The sequence below is a fragment of the Cynocephalus volans genome, chromosome 12, assembly GCF_027409185.1.
Source record: "Cynocephalus volans isolate mCynVol1 chromosome 12, mCynVol1.pri, whole genome shotgun sequence".
NCBI classification, from domain to species: domain Eukaryota; kingdom Metazoa; phylum Chordata; class Mammalia; order Dermoptera; family Cynocephalidae; genus Cynocephalus; species Cynocephalus volans.
This window is the reverse complement of record NC_084471.1, coordinates 66,777,741-66,801,837: the sequence shown is the minus strand read 5'-3', so window position 1 is coordinate 66,801,837 and position 24,097 is coordinate 66,777,741. Positions and strand designations below refer to the sequence as shown.

General features: G+C 42.1%; 1 protein-coding gene across 27 annotated transcripts; it reads left to right on the top strand.

Annotated features, from left to right (window-relative positions):
- The first annotated feature begins 679 nt into the window (after window positions 1–679).
- On the top strand, window positions 680–23,808 carry PCBP2 (poly(rC) binding protein 2). 27 transcript variants are annotated; one of them, XM_063076225.1, is made up of 15 exons: window positions 682–973; window positions 3,282–3,424; window positions 4,020–4,043; window positions 4,135–4,167; window positions 4,532–4,648; window positions 6,797–6,928; window positions 8,112–8,240; window positions 9,328–9,414; window positions 11,302–11,394; window positions 12,498–12,539; window positions 13,788–13,860; window positions 14,367–14,405; window positions 15,371–15,423; window positions 16,695–16,864; window positions 19,524–20,222. In XM_063076225.1, exons 2-15 carry the CDS (start codon window positions 3,356–3,358, stop codon window positions 19,876–19,878), a joined length of 1,416 nt encoding a protein of 471 aa, XP_062932295.1. In that variant the 5' UTR covers window positions 682–973; window positions 3,282–3,355; the 3' UTR covers window positions 19,879–20,222. The 27 variants fall into 27 exon arrangements, with proteins under 27 accessions (XP_062932303.1, XP_062932306.1, XP_062932305.1 ...); XM_063076223.1 differs by having other exon boundaries at window positions 15,368–15,423; XM_063076227.1 differs by having other exon boundaries at window positions 683–973; window positions 9,340–9,414.
- Window positions 23,809–24,097: the final 289 nt, after the last annotated feature.

Below are 24,097 nucleotides of genomic sequence, written 5' to 3'. Positions count from 1 at the left end.
CTGTTCCCTAACAACATTTCTCTTAAAATTTTAATGATCGATGACACTTGCCCGAATCAGTTATTTCGTTCTAGGTTGCAGAATAGTGATTTTCTAATTCTTTCATTCTTTCTACACTTATTAGATGGAATGAAGAGCTATTCCTTATTGATTAGGGTTGAAATACAGTTCTTCCTAAAAACCGAAGGTAAATGTTTAATTCTTTCCTTTTAATTACCAATTTTTAGAGTAAGGAGTTGGTATAATAGTCACTTTCAATGTGGCAAATTAGTTTTTTTTTTTTCCTTTTCTTTTTCTGAGTATCACTACAGACTACTGGGTTTTCTTCTTGCCTTCTCATTTTCTCCCCACCCATCCATTTATCCTTCTCTCCCCTTCTTGATCCATGGCGACTGCCACCACTCTCCGCACTTACGCTTTCCAGCCAGCCCGCTAGGGGCCACTGGTTTCCTTCCCTCATCCCCCCCCCCCCCCCTCCCACGTTGCCGCTCTATCACAAACTTCGCCGTTTCCTGCCCGCCGTTGTCTCGCTGGTGCCGACTCTGACCAAGGAGCCGCTCTAGGCTGTCGGGAGGCCGTCCACATTGCGTGGGGAGGTCTGGACGACGTAGTCGCCTCGCCGGCCCCCGGGGCGGTTAGCGCTTCCGGGGTCGAAGGGTGCGCGGGGTTGAAAGCGGGCCGCTCCGCCCCGTCTCCCTCCCAGACCAGCAGAGGCAGCAGCCGGAGCAGCCGCAGCCTGCGCCCTCTCCCGCCCGCCCGCCCTCCGCCCGCCCGCCCGCCCTCCGCCGCCCTCCACCCGCCCCGGGGTCTCTTTCCCCCTTCCTCCTCCTCCTCCTCCACCCCCCCTTCCTCCTCCGCCCGCCCGCGGGGCCCCCCTCGCCTTCCCGCCCGCCCCTATTGTTCCGCCCCCGGCCTCCCGCCCTTCCCCTTCCCGCCCGCTCCCCTTTTCCCCTCAGTCGCCTCGCGCCTGCAGGTAAGATTGAAAATTGTTCCTACGCCCCTTGCTATAGCTCTTATTTCCACTCTCATCATCTTTCTTGGCGGGCTCCGGTCCTATTCTGGAGCCCCGGCCTTGCGTAGTCCCGCGTGAGGGCTTACCACCTCACTCTGTTTGCCTGGCCATTCACGCGAGGCCCTGGCTCCGGCGCGGCCTAGTAGGCCTCGCGCAAGGCCTGCCCCCTCCCCCCGCCTTTTCCCGGTGGCGGCTGCGCAGGAGTCAAGGAGGGCGCGCGCGTGGTAGGGGGGGCGGCGGTGGATTTGTTAGTTGAGGGGGGTGGGGGGAGACGATGGCCGGCTTTCTGGCGGGGCGGGTGAGCGCGGCTCCCCGCGGGGGTCAGGCGCTGGCGCAGCCACACGAGGAGGCGCTACTAGTTCGGCCCCTCCCCCTGGATCGCAGCGCCCCCCCCTGACCGAACCGTTTATTTTTTTCCCCACTCTTCCAGTGGAGGGAAGGGGGGGTGGTTTTTTTTTTTTGAGTGGAAAATGCTTGGATGACGGGGTGGGGGGGGCCGGTTGCGGAGTTAAAGGGTAGACGGGCTCCCAGTTGCGAGTTGTTCAGGACGTTCTCTCTGGGTAACGAATTTTGAAATTACAAAATGCCTGACGTTATAAACCCAGATCGAGCTATTTATAGAAGGGGGAATGGACTGCAGGATTAATAGCTGGATTGCTGGGATGGTGTAGTTATTTTGACCTAGTCAGGAAAGGTACATGACAGATTTCTTGGATTACATAGGTGGTTTGCAGTTAGAAATGCATCTTTATGCTTTACCTCAAATAGGTTTTCAATTTTCTTACCCTTTCGAACTTGTACTGTGGTATTTGTAGAGTGCTTCCTATTACAGCTGAGCGGGGATAAGGAATTAAACTGCCATATTTTTTATTATATCTTATTAAGAAACAGTCATTCTCATAGAGCTCACGCTCTCCCCTCACCAAGCACTGTTATTTTTCCATGAGTGAAAAGTGTTAAATTCTGGGATTTTGCCAGCAATTAATTATATTCTGAAAATAAGGAAATTATGTGCTTTGGGGATGCACTTATATAATAACTTACGCTCTTGAAGTAGCCTGGGGACAGCTTGCCATATACAGAAAATGAGTTGGCAGCCACTTAAACATTTTAAAGATATTTAGGCTGTGGGCTTTGTGTTATAGCAAATTTAAAACTGGCTAGTTTTGTGAAGGGGGAAAACTTAACTGTAAGAGAGTGCATTGATTCTGAGTTTTCAAGGGATGGATATGTAAAACATCATACAACTTGGGATAGATTCTTTTTAAAGCTGTCAGTATTAGATGCTAAGGAGGTCTTAAAGGCAAGAGGATATCCAAAAGCACATTCTCTTTCTACACATAACCACATAACTCGATATTCCAAAGCATAATTTTAGGAACATTGTTTCAGAGCAGGTGGGTAGAGGGCCGTCCTGGATAGGAAAGGTACATTACTGCTGTTGCTTAAAACAATTACAAAATAAATTTTTAGCAATACCAGTTTTACTTTGATTGTTTTCTTTGCAAGGAAATTTAAGATTTAATAGACTTAAAAACTGAGTGGCAATAAAATACACAAAAGTGTAGAAAATTCCTGAAATCTGAGTAATGATCAAGTTTGGTTGGAACAAAGAATCAGAGAAAAGGACTCAACTGCATTTAATGAATTGAGTCATTTTCCAAAGGAGAACATGAAATCCTAGCTTGTATGGAAGGCATCTCAGTGTCTTTTTCAGTGAGGTTGTTGACCTAAATCTTTTTTAAATCATTTGGTGTCATCCGTCATTTGAAATTTGAAATGTGAGATACATCTAAATTTCTTCATCTAGAAATTGCTACCACTAAGAAAATTTACATGTGTTCTCTCTAGCTTACAACTTGAACTGCTACCCAACAGGGAAGCAAAAGGTCATTGACCCTCACTGTAGTTGGTTAGTTTGAGGTTTGCCCTCATGATTTCCAGGTGTTTCCTAATCCTTTTGAACCTTATTCCGCTGAAGGACAACTGGTGCATGTTCAGCAGCTCACTTAGACCATTGCCAATTGAAGGAACCTTCTTCATCTTGAGAGTCAGTGGAAATTATCATTAATTACAGCGAACTGGAAAGTTGCCTTCTATACTCTGTAATAGAACCTGAATGGTAAATGTTGTGCAGGTGTATATACAAGTCTGGTAGGCTGTCATATAAGGAAAAGTTGATTAGAAAAAAATTGATAATGGCAAAAATAACTTTGGGAAATAATACCCTTGTTTTCCCACTCTGATTTTGGTCGTGTTTGTATTTCAGTTTTTGGCTTTCACCCCCACCAGTGACCAAAGACTTGACCACTCAAAGTCCAGCTCCCCAAAACACTGCTCGACATGGACACCGGTGTGATTGAAGGTGGATTAAATGTCACTCTCACCATCCGGCTACTTATGCATGGAAAGGTATGCACCAGCTTGGGAAATTGGGTCATAGTAACTGCTAGGGGAGGGGCCAGGAAGAGCAGAGATGCATCTTGGAGCTCATCAGATTAGCACTATGGGGTGTCTGGCTTTAGCACTCTTCTCTAACAGAGTACATGTGAATGTAGTGGGAAAATGGACAGACTTTACTGGGTAGCTCCACTGAACAGGAAAGTCTTAACTAGACACTAGAACCAAAGACTGCTCATAGTCGGACAGATTATTCTCATAGAGGTTCCTATAGCTTATGATAGGTAGATTTCCCCTGCCCAAACAATTGTAGGAAACTTTAAGTGGGGAAGATATATTTGGTATTTTTAAAAATAATATATATTAAACAGAACAATAGCATTTAATTACTTCTGCATCATTTGTTCAAAATTCTTTGATAGTTCCACTCTTAATTCTGAGCAAAGAAAGGAATAAGCCTTCTTTCCCCCAATAAATTAATTTTTTTTTTTCATTTTTTAAGATAGTAATTAGCATAGACAGCAGTTGGTTCTGGATAGTTAAAAGTTCTTTTTCCTAGTAATATTTCTGAGTTTCCTTTTATTGACACTAGTTTTCTTCATTACAGGAAGTTGGCAGTATCATCGGAAAGGTAAAACAATTTCACTTCAGCTCTGTTTACTATTTAGCCGGTCTGGGTTGAAATAGCAGTTGGAGCTCATGCTTGACTTTTCCTCTTACAGAAAGGAGAATCAGTTAAGAAGATGCGCGAGGAGGTAAGTTATGGGGGTCTTTGGGATTGTTGACCTTGGGAAGTGAAAACCCTTTAAACCTTTGAAAGTGAAAATTCTGTTAAAGAGATTAGAGGAAGATCTGAGTAGGGGAATCTGGGGTTTTTTTGGCTTTGTTATTTGTAATGACAAATAGTATGCTGGGAAATGTAGTTCTGGGAAGTCTCACAACTCATTCAAGACTTAAGGCAGTTGCTGTAGGCTACTTTTGAGGACAAACATGAAGCAGTGTTTGAAATGGTGCTGACTTTGCCCTGTATCAGGATCATGTATGTAGGCAGCTCCTTGTCTGATTTAGGAGGACCTGTATATTTGTCTGTTTAACCTCTTTTGGCTCTTTCTTATCCAGAGTGGTGCACGTATCAACATTTCAGAAGGAAATTGTCCTGAGAGAATTATCACTTTGGCTGGACCCACTAATGCCATCTTCAAAGCCTTTGCTATGATCATTGACAAACTGGAAGAGGTTTGTTGTTCCGCTCCTCCTCCCTCAATTATTCATTTTTAAGAGTTTCCAGATAGTTGATTTTATAAGGGCTTTTTAAATTCAGGAACAGACCAGATCATAAAAATCTGTAAATGGGTCTTTTGCTCCCTCTTGGATCCCCCCAAATTTGACCATCGGTAGTTTAAAAAAAAGTCACTTGAATCATTAAAACAAATAATTTGGGGCTGGTTGGTTAGCTTAGTTGGTTATAGCATGTTGTTATAACACCAAGGTCATACTGGCTAGCTGCCTCCCCCCGGCCCGCAAAAGAGCAAAAGTTTGACTATTGCCAGGAACTCAACATGAAAAATTCGTGTGAAAAACAAGCATCTTTTTCAGGCCGGCCCATGGCTCGGGAGAGTGTGGTGCTGATAACACCAAGGCCATGGTTTCAGATCCCTATATAGGGATGGCCGGTTAGCTCACTTCGGAGAGCGTGGGGCTGACAACAACAAGTCAAGGGTTAAAATCTCCTTACCGGTCATCTTTTTTAAACAAACAAACAAAAAAGCACCTTTTATTTCTTGACCAACAGTTTTGAAAGGTATGCCATCTCTTCTTTGGTAAACTCTGTGTGCCCTAACTCATAATTGAGTGAACTAAATTAATGTGCTTTTCTTTAGGGGCCCTGCTAAACGCTAATATATTCGGTAAAAACAAATAAATATCTCTCAACTTCTGATGCTGTTATGTTTGTAAAAAGAAAATATTCAATATGATAACAGTGTCAGATTTACACTTGCGGGAGAGACCTAAGTTTTCAGAAGCAAAATGTCCACAAACGAAGTTTTGTCGAAAGGAAGTGTTTTTTCCCACCAACATATAAAGGCTGAACAACCACTGTTCTAGGTCTTGTGTTTAGTCCCCTTCTGTTCAGCCCTCTTCCCCTGCCCCTTTTTCTGCAGTAGTGCAGTTAAGTGTGCATTTGATACCACACAGGCAGAGGAGTGCTGCTTGGTTGGTGGTTGATACTTAATGGTGCCTGAAATCTTATCCTTGCCAATATCAGAAATGTTATCTTTTGACCTGCAGGACTCTGTTGGTCCAACTTGTGGCTTAAAATTTAGAAAAGGTACTATTCATTCTTGAACCAAGTAAGAAACATGTCTTTGACTTTAGAGGCTTATACTTAAGCAGTTGCCAGGTCTAACTGCTACACAGAGATTAGGCGGAGAAGTGATTCTTAAACCACTTAATCTTCAGAAGGCTAAACTTAAGTAGGTTAAAACCATGACTTTGGATGCACCATATTTTTATAGGAAAAACTATGGACTTGAGTAAATATAGTTTTTTAATTTAAAATATTCTGATTTTTAGGGCCGAGCCCGTGGTGCACTCGGGAGAGTGCGGCGCTGGGAGCGCGGTGACGCTCCCGCCGCGGGTTCGGATCCTATATAGGAATGGCCGGTGCACTCACTGGCTGAGTGCCGGTCACGAAAACGACAAAAAAAAAAAAATCTGATTTTTAGACAAGTACTCTGACCATCATATTCATTATCTGTACAACAGTACTATTGCAAAAATTGAAACAATGATATAGAGTACTTAATTTTTTTTGTTTTCTGACTGTAATCTTAGTTTTTCAAGAGGACGGAATTGGTGATTTGAATTGGGTTGTAGTGTTGTTTTTCTCTTATATATTTGATTTCATTTTGACATTGATATATTATTTCATTGCCTACTCAACTATAATTTGCAAAACAAAAAAAAATCAGGGGCTGGCCTGTGGCTTACTCGGGAGAGTGCAGTGCTGATAACACCAAGGCCATGGGTTCGGATCCTATATAGGGATGGCTGGTTTGCTCCCTGGCTGGGCATGGTGCTGACAACACCAAGCCAAGGGTTAAGATCCCCTTACCAGTCATCCTAAAAAACTTTTCTCCTTACTAAGTATACTCTCCCAGGGTGAAGGAAAATATATTTGTGGCTAATTGTGAGTAATTTTGTAGGAGATTTTATCTTCTCTTCAGAAATGGGGGGGTGGCATTTGAACTTTGTCAGTGGTGTGTTGTGACATAGGTCCCCTTATGAGGTCAAGGGTAAGTGTTTCTTTTATGGCAGTCATGGGTTCTCAGGGATCTGCTTAAACTTGCATAGCCTTCTGACTAATTTTTTTTCTTTTTGTAGGACATCAGCAGCTCTATGACCAATAGCACAGCTGCCAGTAGACCCCCGGTCACCCTGAGGCTGGTGGTTCCTGCTAGTCAGTGTGGCTCTCTCATTGGAAAAGGTGGTTGCAAGATCAAGGAAATACGAGAGGTTGGTGACTTCTGTGCTCCTTTTAGAACTGTTCGGGCTGGGCAGTTTGCTCAGTTGGTTAGAGCACAGTTTTATAACTTGGGTTTGAATCCCTGCACTTGCCAGCCGCACCCCCAGGAAAAATAAATAGAACTGTTAGCTGTTTGTTCCAGATGTGACTCTATTAGCTCTTTGCATGGCTAGGAAAAGTTAGCATTTGATGAGATGAAGATTTTAATTACAGTAACAGTCCTAGAGAGTTACAATTTAATTGTACTTTTTTGTTTTTTCTTCCTTTGGTGGCTGGTGGGTCAGGGGATCTTAATGTTGGTGGTGTTACAAGGCTGTGCTGTAACCAACTGAGCTGACCCACTAGCCTTTATAGGGTTTAATAACAAATGAGAACATGAGAAAGTTAACCAGAATTTCCAACCATTGCATATGACCAATTCATATTTGTTTTGGCAACATTGCATAATTTATCAGCTTTTCTGTGAGGCTACATAATTCTTTTTAATGTCTACAGAGATTACAGATTGATGTATAATAGCAACTTTTTTTGGTCAGACTTCCAAACCAAGGGGAAAATGGGGAGATATATTGGGCTATAGTTGTATATCTATTTTCTTTTTAATTATGGAAGTTATGTTGAATTATAGGAGCTTTTAATTGTGTCTGGGGGGTTATTGAATTTGGTGTTGGAATGAAACTTGGATGACTCCTAAAGGAAAACTAATTAGGAGTTTTGGGGAGCCTGTTGTACATGCCATGAGAGCTGAGATCTTGGTTTTGTTAATCTAATGTATTACAAGCACTTGAAATGGTGCCTGGCTCATAGAATGGCCATGACATAAATTTGTTCTATAAGAGAATGAAAGGTGAGTGATATTTGTGGGGGTTTTGTTGGACACACAAAACTATCATTAGCTGAGAGGAAATTGTCTCTAGAAGGACTTTTTTCTCGAGAGCTGGTTAAATTTAGGCTGTTAATTCAGGTTTACTCCTCTCAGAGACTAATTTATTTTTAACTCCCATTAAACAGTACTATCTGGGATAAGAGGAGTGGTGGGAAGGGAGAATGAAAGGGAAGATAGGAGATGGGATAAATATCAACTGAATTTAAACTATAAAATTGCTTCTGGGAGGAATTGGAAGAGCATGAACTGTTTTTCTCTGATTTTGGATTTTTTTTTTTACCCCAAAGAGTACAGGGGCTCAGGTCCAGGTGGCAGGGGATATGCTCCCCAACTCCACTGAGCGGGCCATCACTATTGCTGGCATTCCGCAATCCATCATTGAGTGTGTCAAACAGATCTGCGTGGTCATGTTGGAGGTAAGCCCTCAGGCTCATGCTGAGAATGGGGGGAGGGTGATTCTGGGGACAGAGGGACTGATCTATATTTAGTAAGAGTAGAATTAGGTGAAGCTGTTAGATGCCTCCAGTGGGGGTTGGGAAAGAGGTTCCCTGAGTTCATGTTTTCCTTCTCCAAGCTTTGATTTTTTTTATGGTCTTTGAGCAAAGAAACTGCTGAGCAGCAGTGGTCTTTTGGTTCACAGCAGTTCTAGCAGAGTTGGTTGCTAAGTGGAAAAAAGATGTGTTTGGTTTCCTGAGAAGCTGTTACCTTTTGAATAACATTATCATGGTTAACTTTGATAACATTCTTTAATTTCTTGGTAGTTAATATCAGTAGAATAGAAAAATGTGTCCATGATGGTATTTCTGAATTACTTCTGAGGTCCTGGTAATATATTGTTCTGTTTAAGCAAAAGAAAAGCTAAATTAAGGGAAATTAAAGCTTTCTAGAGTTATCATATAGAGTTGCTCCCATATTGGTGAGAAAGAAAGTTTTCAAGGGGAATTTAGAAAAACCTTGATTAGGCCTTTAAACTGCTTATAGACAGTGCCTGTATTGTTCCAGACATAACATTTGGATACTTTATTCCCAATTTTCGTTTTATTTCCAATTCAGGCCAAAATGTGAGATCCTAAAAATTATCAGCTAAAATGTACATGTGTGCATACAGGTTTTTCATGTTCATTGCTTTTATTTTAAAACATAGAAATAGGACTGGCTGGTTAGCTCAGTTGGTTAGAACAGTGTTATAATACCGAGGTCAAAGGTTTGGATCCCTATACCGAATAGCTGCCAAAAAAACCAAAAAAAAACGTAGAAATGGTGCTTAAGATTATTATGTGGGCATCTGCATTGATGAGAATTAGAGTGAGACGTATAGTCCACAGACTGTCTTACTGCTTTAAAGGCAAATAACTGCAAACAATTTGGGATTAGATCTAGCCAGAGACAACTTGGTAGGTGAGGGCATGGATATATTTTTTAAGTTAACTGACCTGTGTGAGCAAAAGCCACACAGCTGAAGCAGCTTTGAAACCTTATCTCTCTTTGTTTTTTTCCCCTCTGACTCTCTCCCAGTCCCCCCCGAAGGGCGTGACCATCCCGTACCGGCCCAAGCCGTCCAGTTCTCCGGTCATCTTTGCAGGTGGTCAGGTAAGAAAATTCTTATTGGTGGGCTGGAATGAACAGAGATAATATTTGAAACGTCAACTTTGACAGCAGCACACCCAGCCACTCTGCATGCTTGCTGAAACCTGTACTCTGACCATAGTTTGACCTGCTTTTAGCTTTATTTTTGTACGGCGGGAGGAAGCTCTGAATGCCAAGCCCTTATTTAATTTGTAGCAGGCAATGGAAATTTTGTAGGCACTCAGAAGAGGTCATTTATTTGGTAATTTAAAGTGGGTTGGGTTAGAAGAAAGAGTTAAATTGCTTAGGTGTCACTACATCTCTCCCTACCCTGACCCCATCCATGCTTTTATATGCGTGGGTTGATCTTTAGAGGTCTGAATAAAGGTAGCAAAGAGTTGGACCTCTGAAGGAGATTCTGGATGGTGGTCTCAAAATTGGGGGATCCTGAACTTGAGTGTCCTACAAACTTCCCGTTCCTTCACTTCACCTCCCCTACTCCTACCCTTCACTCCCAGACTCCAGTGTGTTGTCCCCCAGGCTCTTAACCTCATAAACACTGGTTTGAACCCACATGGCATACTGAAATTAGCCGGGGTAAGAGTTCAGTGTGCAAGAATAGACGGGGGAGAGCATGTTGGGCTGTGGTGCTCTGACCTTTGGTGTTAGGAGTAAGAACACCAAAGCACCCCCTTTGGCTTCTCTCTGCTCCTTCCTCACCAACCTGAACTCTTGATCTTTGGCACATGGTTTATTCTGAAGTTAGATTTTGATGACAGGAGCAGTGATCAGCACTATGGTGGTAGTCTTATGCTTTGTTGGTTACTATATGAGGAGTAGGTAGGTCAGTTTTTAAAATACTGGGATTCAGGTTAAAATAATGATTTTAATTTTGGTAGCTGCCTAAGCAAGTTCATTGCTGAAAAGCGCCTTTTCCCACTTGGGGCTGGCCTGTTAACAAGTATATTTATTCAGGTAGTTTCATCTTACTTGTGTTTGATCTGGGAGCCATTTAGAGGGGACGTCCATCTCATGCACATTCTATTGAATTGACATAAAACTGAACATGTTTTTTGGGACTTAGTTTGTCATGTAGTTCTGGGAGATTCACAAGAAGTTAATCATGTCATTGTTAACCTTGAGATGATTTAGTATCTTGCTTTTAGCACTAGCCTTGTTAAAACTGGTTTGGTCAAGGGCTCTCAGTCGATCTGGATAGGCAGAATAAGCAAAGCCTTGAGTCATTGCAGCCAGGAGGGTTAGCCTTAGGAGTATTCCCATCTCCCAGGAACTTCATGTTCCTGCTCTTCTGTATTCTTGCACTCCCATTTGAAATTATAAAGAATCCCATGCCCCATGGCAGTGTTCTTCTCTACTTAAAATTCTTCCTTCTCTTTCTTTTTCTTCCTCCCCAGCCCTCCTTCCCCTTCATACCTCTTTGCTTCCCTACCCTATCCCACCCCTCTCTCCCTCCCCTTTATTTAGTTGACCTCTTAAAAGCTTGCAGCTTCTTTGATGAGTGGCCCTGTCATGGATCATTCCCATGGGCCTTTTTAAATGGACCAGTTCATACATGTCCACTGATGGACCCCTGTGTCTTTTGTTCACTGGTGGCAAAGTGGGCTCTGTAGGGGTTCAACTTAATCCCACACTGACCAGGAGCTGGCATCAGCTCTGTTGCCCCACCCCTTCGTTCTTACTGAAAATAGCCCAATTGTGCAGTGTGAAATCTGCCACTAGGTAACTTTTTTTTTTTTTTTTAAACTCACTGATTTGCAGCTCGTTTCAAATTGTGTTGTGAGCTCCTTTTTAAAGGAAAAAAATAAACAACTTTTTTTGTGTGAATTTCATGCTGGTGACAAGGTGCCGGATTGACAGCCCTGGAGACTGAAATCCTCTATTTATCCACAGGACAGGTACAGCACAGGCAGCGACAGTGCGAGCTTTCCCCACACCACCCCGTCCATGTGCCTCAACCCTGACCTGGAGGGACCACCTCTAGAGGTGAGAGGGGATGTTCAGTCTCCAAGGCTCACTCAATCCTTCTGCCTCAGCTGAGACTGCCAACATGCGGGGGGCCAGTGGCGCTGGTGATTTTTGTGCTGTGGACACCACCTGTCCACGGGGACCTGGACTGACCCCCCCCACCTCATTTCACACAGGCCGCGTAGCCCACCAGATGGTAACACCAACTCTTTTTAAAAATTTTTTTTCTCTTTTTTTCTTTTTTTTTTTTTTTTGGTTCAACCCCTCTTCCCCTTCTCCAACTCCTCCCACCCCATTTTCACCTTCCTCCTACCCCCCCACCTGGGTGCACTTTTGGGGTTACTGGCCACTGATGTGAGAAGCTTCACATCCTATTAACCAGCCACTCCTTCCTTCCCTTCCTGTTTCCTTTTCCTTTCCTCCTTGTCCCCCACCCCATTGCCCTGAAGACCCAGCTCCCTTTTTGGGAGGTATGGTGTGGGGGGAGGAGGGCTCAGTGGGAGCTGCAAGTGCCTTGTATGGAGGGGAGGTGGGAGAAGGAAGGACTTAGAACACTGATTTCTGTGTCCCTGTGGTCAGCTCCGTAGTGTTAGGGACCTGGCTAGCTTCCAGTGCATTTAAGGTCTTTAGTTAGATGTAGAGAAAAATAAGATAAGGAAAGGGAAGTGTTTCAAAACATGCCATGTAGGTTTGTGCAGATACACATCCTTCTAGTTACCACAATTGGTAGATGGGTTGGGGTGGTGAGGGAAGAGCATTTTTCCTCCTAGGCTATCTTATACACAGGGAGGAAGAGGGCGGGTGGCTTGGTCAGTCGACGCATTGCTTAATCTCACTTCCCCACATTTTCATTAAGATAAAGATATGTATATTTTGCCTTTGATTGCAGGGAACTTGGCTACCTTTATAGAATCCCTGAAGTAAAATCATTATATTTAGGGTTCAAAGAAGGCCAACTCGGGTCTGACTGTATTTGTGAGATTCCATCTACTGCCTCAATCCTTGGCCTCCCCATTCTGTTCAACTCTGGCTTCCTGGCTAGTTGAAATCTGTCTTTTTCCCCCCACTGGGTGGCTGTCCGTGATTGGTTTTTAATAGGAACTGTTTTCCTCCTTTTGTAGGCCTATACCATTCAAGGACAGTATGCCATTCCACAGCCAGATGTAAGTTTTGTTTTCACTTGTTTTAAAAAGCTCCCTCTCCCATCCAAAATTGTCTCACTCCTTTCTCCCAAATAGCCAGAAGTGAGTTGGGTCTTAAACATTTGTTATATTAAGTTGTTTTCATCACAAGGTGACCTCTGTATTTTGGCCCTTAAATAACAAATGGGCATAATAGCACCTTGTTTGCCTTTCGACATTTAACCCCTGGAAATTACAATCCAGCAGACTATTTAGCTTCTACTTTTCCCCCATGTTTCAGATTATTGTCTAAAAGAGAAGTGTTACATGGTATGTTGTCATTTGTTCACTCAGGGCACGGTTTAAATAGTAAACTGTCCCTGCATGGAGTCCTCCTTTCCATGGGTGGAGTGGGAGGTTGGGTTTGCCCTTGGGTACCCCTCAATCTGAGGTGACAATTTAAAAAGCATTTGGAGGGGTGGGAAAGGAGCTTATTTACACAGCGAGGGATAGGAAGTTGAACCTTGGGAATTCAACTCAATAAAACCTCTCTTGCCACTAAAAACTCCTATTTAAAAGTATTAGTATTTAGACTTTCTTTAAGAGCACTCCTTTCTGCACTTTTTCCTTGTCCTTACTAACCTTTTCAGGTGCTGAGCATTAGACTTGGGGAAGTTGAATTTGTCTTTTGGTTAGTGGTAGGCCCCAAGAGAGGGGAAGTAGACCTGAAGAGGGATTATTTTACAGTAGCCAGGACAGTTTATATAGATGAAGAAAAATAGCTGTAGAAGTCAGTGGTGGTGGTAGGGACTAAACCCAGTTTGGCTTCTTAATCTCTCTCCTCCTTGCAGTCTCCCTGCCCCCCTCATCTCCTTCCCTCTTCCCAATACTGATGGAACCCTGCATGGTGTGTTTTCCCTAGCACCACTGCAAAGTTTGTTTACCTAGCCTGTCTGTGCTTGTCCCTGGGGCAACTGTTGCAATGGCTGAAAACACCTTCATTAAAAAGCCCACCAGGGGATTGTTGTTGGGCGGGGCTGTTGCTGTTCTTTTCACACATCCAAGCATTCATTCTCTTATACTGACACCCTTTCTATTTCTAACCCTTACCCTTCATATTCTGCCCATCCCCAGGATTGTAATGTAAGCCCCACTCCTGCCCTCCGTTGTAGTTTGAGTAGTAGGAGTCAACTTTGGGGATCAAGAGCTCCACATTTTCAAATTTAAATGTGGTTGAGCCTTGACTCTGTTACTCTTCTAATGCCAACCTCTCCTATTTCCTCCCTGCAGTTGACCAAGCTGCACCAGTTGGCAATGCAACAGTCTCATTTTCCCATGACGCATGGCAACACCGGATTCAGTGGTATGGATACCTCAGTGTTTATTTCTGTAAGGTGTAGTGCAAGACAGAGGCCAGTCCAAGGTCTCAGCTTGACATCTGTTTAACACAAACTTCATTGCCCAGCATCCTGCTGGTTTAAACTTGCCTGTCTACTACTATGGCTAAACCCAAGGAGGTAATGTGTTTGTTAACGTGGTTTTCATTTGGGGTGAGTTATTCTAAAAGAAAAAAAAAGGCCCTGGAAGGTTTGGGGTTGAGGTCTGGGGATGCTTGTCAGACAAAGGGTAGGCTGATGTTTCTTCTAACCCGTCCTGACTGCTGCCCCCTTGATCTGATCAGCATCTCCTTTCTCTCCACCAGCTATTCACAAATTTGGGTAGAGACCATCCATTTGTGCCAAATTGTGTAGTGTGTTTTGTTTTGGTTTTGTTTTGTTTTTTGGGGCTTTTTTTTTCTGTATAAGGAATAACTTGTCCGATAGGGTTAGGATGAGACCACCAAACTCATTTTCACTTGTATCTTAACAGGCATTGAATCCAGCTCTCCAGAGGTGAAAGGCTATTGGGGTAATGACTAAAAAAAAAAAATGTAGTATTCTACTGTTATATTAATAAACTGGTGGGAGTCTTGTTTCACTGCCCATGAACCAAACCAGCAACATGCACAAGGCAGAGAGGAGCTGAGAGAGCAAAGGGGTGGGCCTGGTGCCCCCTAGGGTCCTTGATGGATCTGGCCAACTCCCTTCTAAAAACATTGAGACCAGCAGCCACAGCTGAGAACAGGACTAGGCTTGAGGGTTAGCCAGCTGGCTTGGTTCAGTCCAGGTGTCTATAGATGAGATTGTGAGTATGGGTGTTTGCTGATGGGTTTGGGTTTTTTTGTTTTTTTGTTTTTTTGTTTTTTTTCTTTTGAAAACAAAGTGAAAGCCAGAAGAAATTATTGAGCAAAAGACAGGGAATAAATTTGGAGAAATGACCTCCCCTCACCTGACTGCCATTTTATTCTGACCTTCGAGTCTAGGTTAAGAGGATAGGGGTGGAGGGGTGTTAATTTGATACAGGTATATTTAAAGCAACTGTGCATGTGTGCCAAAAGTCCATGGTACCCAGTAATAGGCATGATATTGGCATTGGTGCTAGTGAGCATCAGGTGAGATAAAATTGCAACACAATAGCAGTAAATCCTAAGCAGAAAGAGGTAGAAGTACAGAAGGACTTGATGTTTAGATTTTGGTCCTGTTTGAGGATATCACATTCCCTGGTCCCTTGCTTCCATCTCCCTGCCCCTGATAGGCTGGGTTTTACAGGAAATGGCATGAAATCAGCTCTTCTAAATGTACAGAAGAACCTTTCCAGCATTACTTCTACACCCCTCACCCCTTTCCTCCTTGGAGGCTTCCAAGTTAGTGATGAATCCCAACAGCCAATGCTGGGTTTCCAGTTTATTTCCTTCTGATAGTTTAATGTGCAAACAAGTGAGGTTTTTGAATGCTGTGCATTAAACTTTCTTGCTCTCTTCTGTCTTTTAGCAGGTTTGGATGCATCTGCTCAGACTACTTCTCATGAACTCACCATTCCAAATGATGTAAGTATAGTTAAATTGCATGAGATGAACATAAGATAATTGGTTTTAAAAACAGAAGTCTTTTTAGCAGTGTCTTGCTACTTGTAAGCCCTAGGGAAAGAGAATGGGAATTTTTAAAGTATATGGAATTCTGAATACAAACTTGATATAGAAAGTTGATAAAACTTTTGTGTGAGGTATGAAACAGAAAGAACCTTTATTGTCTCAAATAGAAATTCCTATTTGCCTTCGTTTTTTGTATAGTCTTGAAGCCTTATTCTTAAAGCATTTGAGGGCAGTCGTGCTTGAATGTTAGGTCTGCATTGTCTAACATGGCAGTCACTAATCACATGTGGCTATTTAAATTGAGAATAATGAAAATAGTAAATTCAGTTCCTTAGTCTCATTAGCCACAGTTCAGGTATTCAGTAACCAGCTATTTACTGTTTACAGTATTGGACAGTGCAAATATAGGCCAATTTTTTTTACCTTTTCCCAAGGAAAAGGCTTTATTAGCCAGGATTTTTGCCAGTGTGGTAAGGGTGGTAATCATGGCAGGATGAGTTTAAGCATCTTTGCAGCCAAAAGCTGAAGGACCTTTATTTATTTTTATTTTTTTGTTGTTGTTGTTTTTTTTTCGTGACCGGCACTCAGCCAGTGAGTGCACCGGTCAGTCCTATATAGGATCCGAACCCGCGGCGGGAGCGTCGCCGCGCTGCCAGCGCAGCACTCTACCAAGTGCGCCACGGGCTCGGCCCTGAAGGACCTTTATTCCATCTCGTTTAACTCATTTATTATCTTGGCTCTGGTTTATTTTGAGAGTTAATACTCTTAGGACAGAAATAATGAGCTAATGCTTAGGAGTTGGTTAGCTCTGACCTGTGGTGGTCAGACAGAATAGGTCAAGAGTTGAAATGGGATCTATAACGCAAGTGGTTTTTTTTGTTTGTTTTTTTTTTTAAAAAAGGATGACCGGTAAGGGGATCTTAACCCTTGACTTGGTGTTGTCAGTACCATGCTCACCCATTGAGCTAACCGGCCATCCCTATATGGGATCTGAACCCGTGGCCTTAGTGTTATCAGCACCACACACTCCCGAGTGAGCCATGGGCCGGCCCCTGTAACTCAGTTTTTTGATCAGGAGTGTACCAGTGAAGAGTACGGGATGCAGGTAGAAGTTTCCATTGCCGTGTTCTTGGCCCTAAAGTGTAGAAGCTAGAGATGGGATGGAATTCTTGGACCTAGCTATGTAACTCTTCTTAATTTGATGTGCCTTGTTTTTCTCCCTTAAGTTGATTGGCTGCATAATCGGGCGTCAAGGCGCCAAAATCAATGAGATCCGTCAGATGTCTGGGGCGCAGATCAAAATTGCGAACCCAGTGGAAGGATCTACTGATAGGCAGGTTACCATCACTGGATCTGCTGCCAGCATTAGCCTGGCTCAATATCTAATCAATGTCAGGTAAGGTTGCCCTGCCTTGTATCTTATTAATGCCAATACAGTAATGTGTGTGTTGGGGAAAGCTGTGATATATTATTAAATATGGGATTACTTAAGGGATGGGTAGAGACGGCCAAAAAATTTTTAAGGTCTAGCCCTTCTTTCTTCCATCTTTATTGTAGCAGAAAAAGTAACCAGATTGCAGTAAGCTTTCATGGTGTGGAGAGCATAGTTGCTTTCATTTGACTTGGTGGTTTTGGCAGTGGATGGCATATATCTTTGCTAGCAGGACAGTCCTCTGCCTCAAGGACCCATACTAATAAAATCAAATATGGGTCCCTCTTATACATGTCATACCAATATCACTTTCACTGATTTGGTTTGGGATTCAAAGCACTCTTAATTGAAATAAGAATAAAGGAGTAATGTAACAGCAAGACAGTTTCGTGGAGGCAGCCATTACCATTTATTTTGAACCCCCCCCCTTTTTCAGATTGTAAATGTGTTTCCATTGTTGAGAGCTTGTGGGAAAGGGGAGTCATAGATATTGGAATGTTTCAGAAATGCCAAGTGTGTTTTCTATCTCACTCTTCCCCCCAATTTCATCACTTAATGACTTCTGAGGTTTTCTTTCACTTATCAATTCTAGCTAACTTTACATTCACTATTGTAGGATGACTGTTCACATGTTTCTTTCTTGTTTTCTCAGATCGTATGCTCAAGTCGTGTTCTTAGTTTTTACTAACATTTTAAACTAGTGTTAGCCCATTTCTCAAGGGGCTTAGCTATCCCTTTTGAGGACAATGTTGTATTATTGTCATTTACTTCTCTCATAAAGATTTGGTCTCTTGGGCATAAAGATTTTATATGAATTCCTGAATCCTAATGCAAGGGAAAGGAATTCATAAGTATGAAGTCTACATTGTTGTCATGCTCGTACTGCCCATGTATTTATGCCATGGTCTTTTATCCCTAGTTAAGAATGTATCAATTCCCCAGTAGTGGTTCTGACTTTTGCCTTGAGGTACTACTAATCTTTATGTAGGACAAACTTTTCTACACATCAAGTCCTTAATGTTCAGAGTGAAATGGCAGTAAGCTTTTGCACAGAGGCTGTTGGCAAAGATTTGTTTTCTTGTTTCTAGTTGAGGTATTGAAAAGGGCTCTTAAGTGACAAGAATCATGTTCTTGGAAGCTGGAAATTGTTTTCTTCTGCCTTGAGTAGGCTTGCCTTGAACAGTTTAAATTGTGACTGTTTAGATGTGACCTGCTTGCTTGGCCCCTGTACTTCAGTGGCTACATTATAAGGAAGCAGAATTTCTCTGCTTAGAGTCACTATTTTTAGGATGATTCTTACTGAGTGGCTGGCTATTCAGGGTCATCCTATCTAATGAAAGTGTCAAAGCTATGGATTTGGGTCAGAGCTTTTTAAGGCTTCATCATACACCAAAGCAAGGACTATACATGCACAAAGCTTACTTACTCTTTGCTTTCTCATCTTGGCCCAGTTTGAATGTAAAAATCAAACTAGTTTTATTATTACTACTAGGCAAGAGGGATTTCTCTGCTTTCATTTATGGATTCTGAGCATTTCTGCTGTCTCTCTTGAGTTTTCATGGTGGCAGTCTGGGTCCTTCCTATAGTTAATTGATTGCTGTATTCTACTATTTTATGGATTACAACTGTCCCTGGACATAGGTAAAGAAAATGGAGCCTTCCTGCCCTTGAAAAGGTAGCCTTCTGGGGTATATTGTGTAGACAGACTTCAGGAAATATCTGCAGTTCTGGCTTAGAATTATTTGGAGTTTATTTTAGGAGTAGAAGTGACGGTATTTTTGCTTTTTAAACGTGAATTTTTTGGTAGTGCTTCAGTTTCTCTCTTCCAGTTCTGAAAGGTCCATATTAGATGTATGGTCAGTTAGAAACAAAGAGCCTTTTATATTCGCCATCACCTCCTACCAAAAAGCTTCCCTAGTTCTTATCTACACTTCTGTTCTCAGCTTTTTTTTTTCTTTTTATAAATGCTACATTTGTAGTGACCTACTTTGTACTCTTGCCCCTTTCTATCCTAATATATTCATTTGCTGTGGAGATATAAACAGACTAATATAATTACAGGAAAAAATTTTTTAAATTCTGATTAACATTTAAAGCTTCACAAGTAATATTTCTTCCTTGTTTGGAGATAGATGAGTACACTTTCATTTTCTACCTGAAATTATTCCTTTCTGACTTCTGGGTTGGGTCAGTGAATGTGAGAAATATGGAAATATGTGCTCTGTGTGATTTCTTTTTTCAGTCTGTCAACTTTTTCTTCACCATAGCAGTTTTTGTGTTTTTTTGTTTGTTTTTGGGTTTTTTGGCAGCTAGCTGGTGTGGGGATTCGAACCCATGATCTTGTTGTTTGTTATAAGGCTGTGCTCTAACCAACTCGAGCTAACCGGCCAGCCCTCAGCAGTTTTAAATAGCATTGTGGAATGGGAAGTGGCAAAGTGTACATATTCGGAGGGTGGGATGCAGGCTAAAAGAGCTTGTCACAAGTTGACATTAGGTCTTCCTAATTGGTAACCAGAGACACTGATATAACTGAAGCAGTTTTTGTCCTGTACTTTTTTTCCCTTTTGTGGTCTTCCCTTCCACCCACCCTTTTTTTTTTTGTTCCTTTTTTCCTCTGTTACAGTTTAGAAAACGCTAAACCCTCCTCCCAGGCAGCCTCCGTCACGATCCCTGATCACCTCAGCATCAACCTCTCTCAACCCTCCACCCCTTCTTCTTCTTCTTCTTCCTCCTCCACCACCACCCCCTCGCTCGCCACAGCGGGGACCTCCGAAGCACCCTCCAGCCTCCCCAACCCTCTTCCGACCGCCCCTTGTGTCTCCAGTCTGCTTGGCATGAAACCCATCCCTCTCCTGGCTCTAAATGTTGTGTCTGCTGCTAAGGGTACTGGGGCTTCAGCTGCCACCACCACCACCACTGCCGTGCCATGTGTAACTAACAAACTGAAAGGCGAGAAACAGAGATTCTCCCCGTACTGATTGCATATCTTGAGGTGCCTCCTCAAATATTTCTTGGTTTGTTTTGTTTTCCTTTGTTAACATTGATGAGAATCAAACTATTGTGAGCTTGTAACTGTTTCCTTTTTACTACTATGGGGGATAACTGGGTGGGGGCGGGGGAATTGGTAACCCTTGTTTAGGTTTAGGTCATTTCAACTGAGTGCCTGTTTTGTTTGAGAGTCTGACTTGTTGAATTCTTTATCTAGAGCCACAGTTCTTGCTCTTCTTTCTCATTCTGTTACCTTTTTTTTGTAGCATTATTCTGCCATGCAATATAACAATGTGTTAGGCTCTGTGTTAATGAATAAAAGCTTCTCCGTTAATTCTTTATTTTATTTTTATTTTTTAAATTATTTGATGGTTAAGCTATCAGCAGGCCGCCTTGGCCAGATTTGTGTTTCTAGCTATAATAAAGTTGCCACAGTAAGAACCTTAGTTCACCGTGTGCTGTGAAGGGTAAAGGGTGGGAGCTTGTGACCTGTGGCTACTCACCTCGGAAATCTATACAACTGACTTGGGCCTTTTTGTGTCCCAGGTTAATTTTATAATCCTTTGTCAATATTCCCACAAACAGAGATGGGCTTGTGGCAGTTTAGATACTGAGGGTCCATCATAATGGGCAAGAAACTTCATTAGTGAAGAAGTCTGACTTCTCATATTCTTTACCTTGCCAACAGTAGCAGGTAATAAGGGTGTCTGTCCCAGGCTACTGTTTTCCTCTGATGAGTGGTTACTGTATCTCTTCCAAGGCATATAATATATACAAAGAACTTACTTCTTTACCCAGGACGGGAAGGCAAGGTGGAATAAGTCTAATAAAGTTAGGCAGCTTCTGCTGCATTCCTAAACTAGCATTACTCCTCTTGCTGTGACATTAGGTTGATCTTGAACAACCAACCCGTGATATTGCCCAAAACTTGACAAGATACTGTCCAGTCATTCTAAACCAAGTATCACACGTCACCCAAGTTCTATACTCTTCTATTCTCTGCCTACCCTTCTCTTTCCCCACCAACACTATCATGAGTAGGAAATTACGTGCTTAGATTTGGAAAGAATCTTATAGATCAACTAATCTGTAACTCATAAATACTCTCATTTACCAGATAAAGAGGCACTAAGAGAATTTAAATTTGTAGATCATATGAATGACTAGCCAGAACTAACAAACAACTTGTGCTTTATTTTTACTCAGCGTACTTAACCTCCTTGAAGCCTTACTCTTTTTTTTTTAATCCCAAAATGGGACAGATGTCTCCCGTAAAAGAGTAGAAATGCTTTAGGTTTATGATAGGAGGCCTCTGATTGATATTCTTCCATTCAGTCAGGGCACTGAAAGTATATGATCTTCCCAGGGCATTAGAGAACTCAGTATAGAGATTTTTCCCTGATACCTTTTCCCACATCCCCTTTGGTTGATGTTAAAAAACAAAACAAAAAAAACTAACTGCTCATGAGTATTTCAAGGTATTATCTCATTCTCTGGTGGTATTGTGACCCCTCCATCCCAGATTGGGCCTGTGAATTAGTGTTACTTGCCCCAAGTCTGCATGAAGGATTGGATGGGCAAACATAATTGTCCAGGTAGGAGTTTTCTTGTTTGTTGCTCCTTTATCATTTGGTCTGGCTCACCCCTGGCAAGCTCCTTCTGTAGTTAGGGGTCATGCTGATACTATGTTCCCCTACAGACCTGGTTTTTATTGTCTAGTTCTTGGTTGGAAGGTTTCTTAATCTAATGAATATTCCCTATGGAAGGATTGCTGGGAAGGAATTCAGATGTTTAAGGGGCTGTCATCACCATCCCCAAAGGTATTTGGTGTTTAAATTTTTTAAATGCTTAGAGCTCCCTCATGTGGTCCTTCTAGAGTCCCTAACGTATTTATGGTTGAGTTTTCCCATCTTTTAGCCCTCACCTCCACGCCACTTGTGCAGATCCCTGCTCAGGCTTGGTATATGTTCTGGACAATTCTTTTTTGAATTCTTTGAGTGTTACCACCTTCTTGCATGAACTTAATTTTTTTTAGGTCCCAGACCTAAACTATGTTCAGCAGTTCCTTTCTTGGACCTTCAGTTTCCACTGAACCCTTTCATTAAGGGCCTGTTGTTTACCTTGCCCAAGATCATTGTATTTTGAGGTTGGCAAGAATTTGCACCCTTTTAAAAACTAAATATTCCCCTTTCATGCTGTGGTGGAGAAACCATTTCTCACTTTAAAGTAAACATAGTTTATAGTTGAAGGACTCTTCAATTTCTTGGCCCTTAGTTTTCTCCCTTCTGGCCAGCTTTTGGTTTTGTATTGTTGTGTAAGGGATACAGATGGTGTGACCAGATTCCATAAATAGGTTATACTGGTCATTATACACCTTTAAAAACTTTATGAACTGAAACTGAGTCTTACACATTTAGTTTTATTCAAAATGGGAGCTACATCTTTCTCACTACCTAGTATCATGGAAGCATGCTAAATGCATACACATACCTTTCTCTCAAAGCCCTAAATTGGATTCCAGGGCCTCAAATGACCTATTTGAAACAAAAAGGCATTATATATAGCTAGGTATGTTTGGTTGGAGGATTTGGCGTGACAAGAAGACCACCGATTTACGGGAATCTAGAGAGAGCTAGGGAGTTGAAACGTTACTATTTTACCACTTTTAAGTCCTGAAAATTAGGTTTAAAAACAGTGGATTGAGCATAGTACTTGCCCTATAGTTATTCTATTTGCTGTTCCTTTTAACATGCCTTAGCATATTTTTTTTTTTTTTTAAAAGATGACCGGTAAGGGGATCTCAACCCTTGGCTTGGTGTTGTCAGCACCACGCTCAGCCATTGAGCAAACCGGCCATCCCTATATAGGATCCGAACCCGCGGCCTTGGTGTTAGCAGCACCGCACTCTACTGAGTGAGCCACGGGCCGGCCCCATGCCTTAGCATTTAAAACCATTATCTCTTAATAGTAGTAGCCTTCACATTGATAGAGAAACCCAGGGCTATTCTACAGTAAAGGCTTCTTTGAGTTGTCTCAGTGTTAACCTCATGAGGCTACTTTGAGGTAAATATTTCTTTCCTAAACTGGTATCGTATCAGCAGTTTTTGAGGAGTTAAAATACTTAGTGATGAAGAAACATTGTGTGCATTGTGACTCTCTCAGAGGAGGCTTTTAGTGAGTGGCATATTTTCAGAATATGTTTAACATCTCCCAAAAAGGTTCCAAATAACATAGGTAGAGCACCTTGGTTACCAGTTGTATCTCACTTTCCTTCAGTTATGAGGTAATTTGCCTCAGGAAGCTTGGATTGCAGGGGTTAGTGAATCATGGTACTTGGTTTATCCGAGAAACCTTAAAATTTCTTCATTGATACTCTCCTTCACATTTCCAAACCAGGCTGATAGTTTTAGAGGTGAGGTGTAGCTGGGCCTTGGGGAAACTAACTGAGTTCTTGTTTCTTGTTACAGGCTTTCCTCGGAGACGGGTGGCATGGGGAGCAGCTAGAACAATACAGATTCATCCATAATCCCTTTCTGCTGTTCACCACCACCCATGATCCATCTGTGTAGTTTCTGAACAGTCAGCGATTCCAGGTTTTAAATAGTTTGTAAATTTTCAGTTTCTACACACTTTATCATCCACTCGTGATTTTTTTAATTAAAGCGTTTTAATTCCTTTCTCTGTTCAGCTGTTAATGCTGAGATCCATATTTAGTTTTATAAGCTTCTCCCTGTTTTTTTTTTTTTGTTTGTTTTTTTGTTTTTATTTTTTGCTCATGAATTTTTCTGTTTGTCATGGAAATGTAAGAGTGGAATATTAATACATTTCAGTTTAGTTCTGTAATGTCAGGAATTTTTCAAAAAAATTAAAAGATGGACTGGAGCTTTTTCTTTGTGAATAGAAACTGGATGCCACAGTGATTCATGTGGGTTTTATTCCTGTTGTCTTGCTGTTATTTTTGTACCTTTTATCCTTCAAAAGACTCTACTTGGGTTTTGAATAGAACCTTTTATTCCAGTTAAGATGTTTTCTTCTCTTTTCCCACTCATGTTTTTTTTGTGGCCCTTGATCCTATTTTCCCTTGACTCTGCTCTTGGTTGTCCCTTGTAAAACTTTTGCCCAAATGATTGGGGATTAGACTTTCCTAGGACTTACTTGTAAAGAGTAGGCAAGCACTTCCTGGAGGGTGGGTTATGGAGAAGGACATGC

Excerpts from the sequence above, each read along its gene's own strand:
- PCBP2 (XM_063076223.1), top strand. The coding sequence starts at position 3,356 with ATGGACACCGGTGTGATTGAAGGTGGATTAAATGTCACTCTCACCATC. Across the intron at positions 9,415-11,301 it reads TCATCTTTGCAGGTGGTCAG|GACAGGTACAGCACAGGCAG; the intron begins GTAAGAAAATTC and ends ATTTATCCACAG. Across the intron at positions 16,865-19,523 it reads CAATATCTAATCAATGTCAG|TTTAGAAAACGCTAAACCCT; the intron begins GTAAGGTTGCCC and ends CCTCTGTTACAG.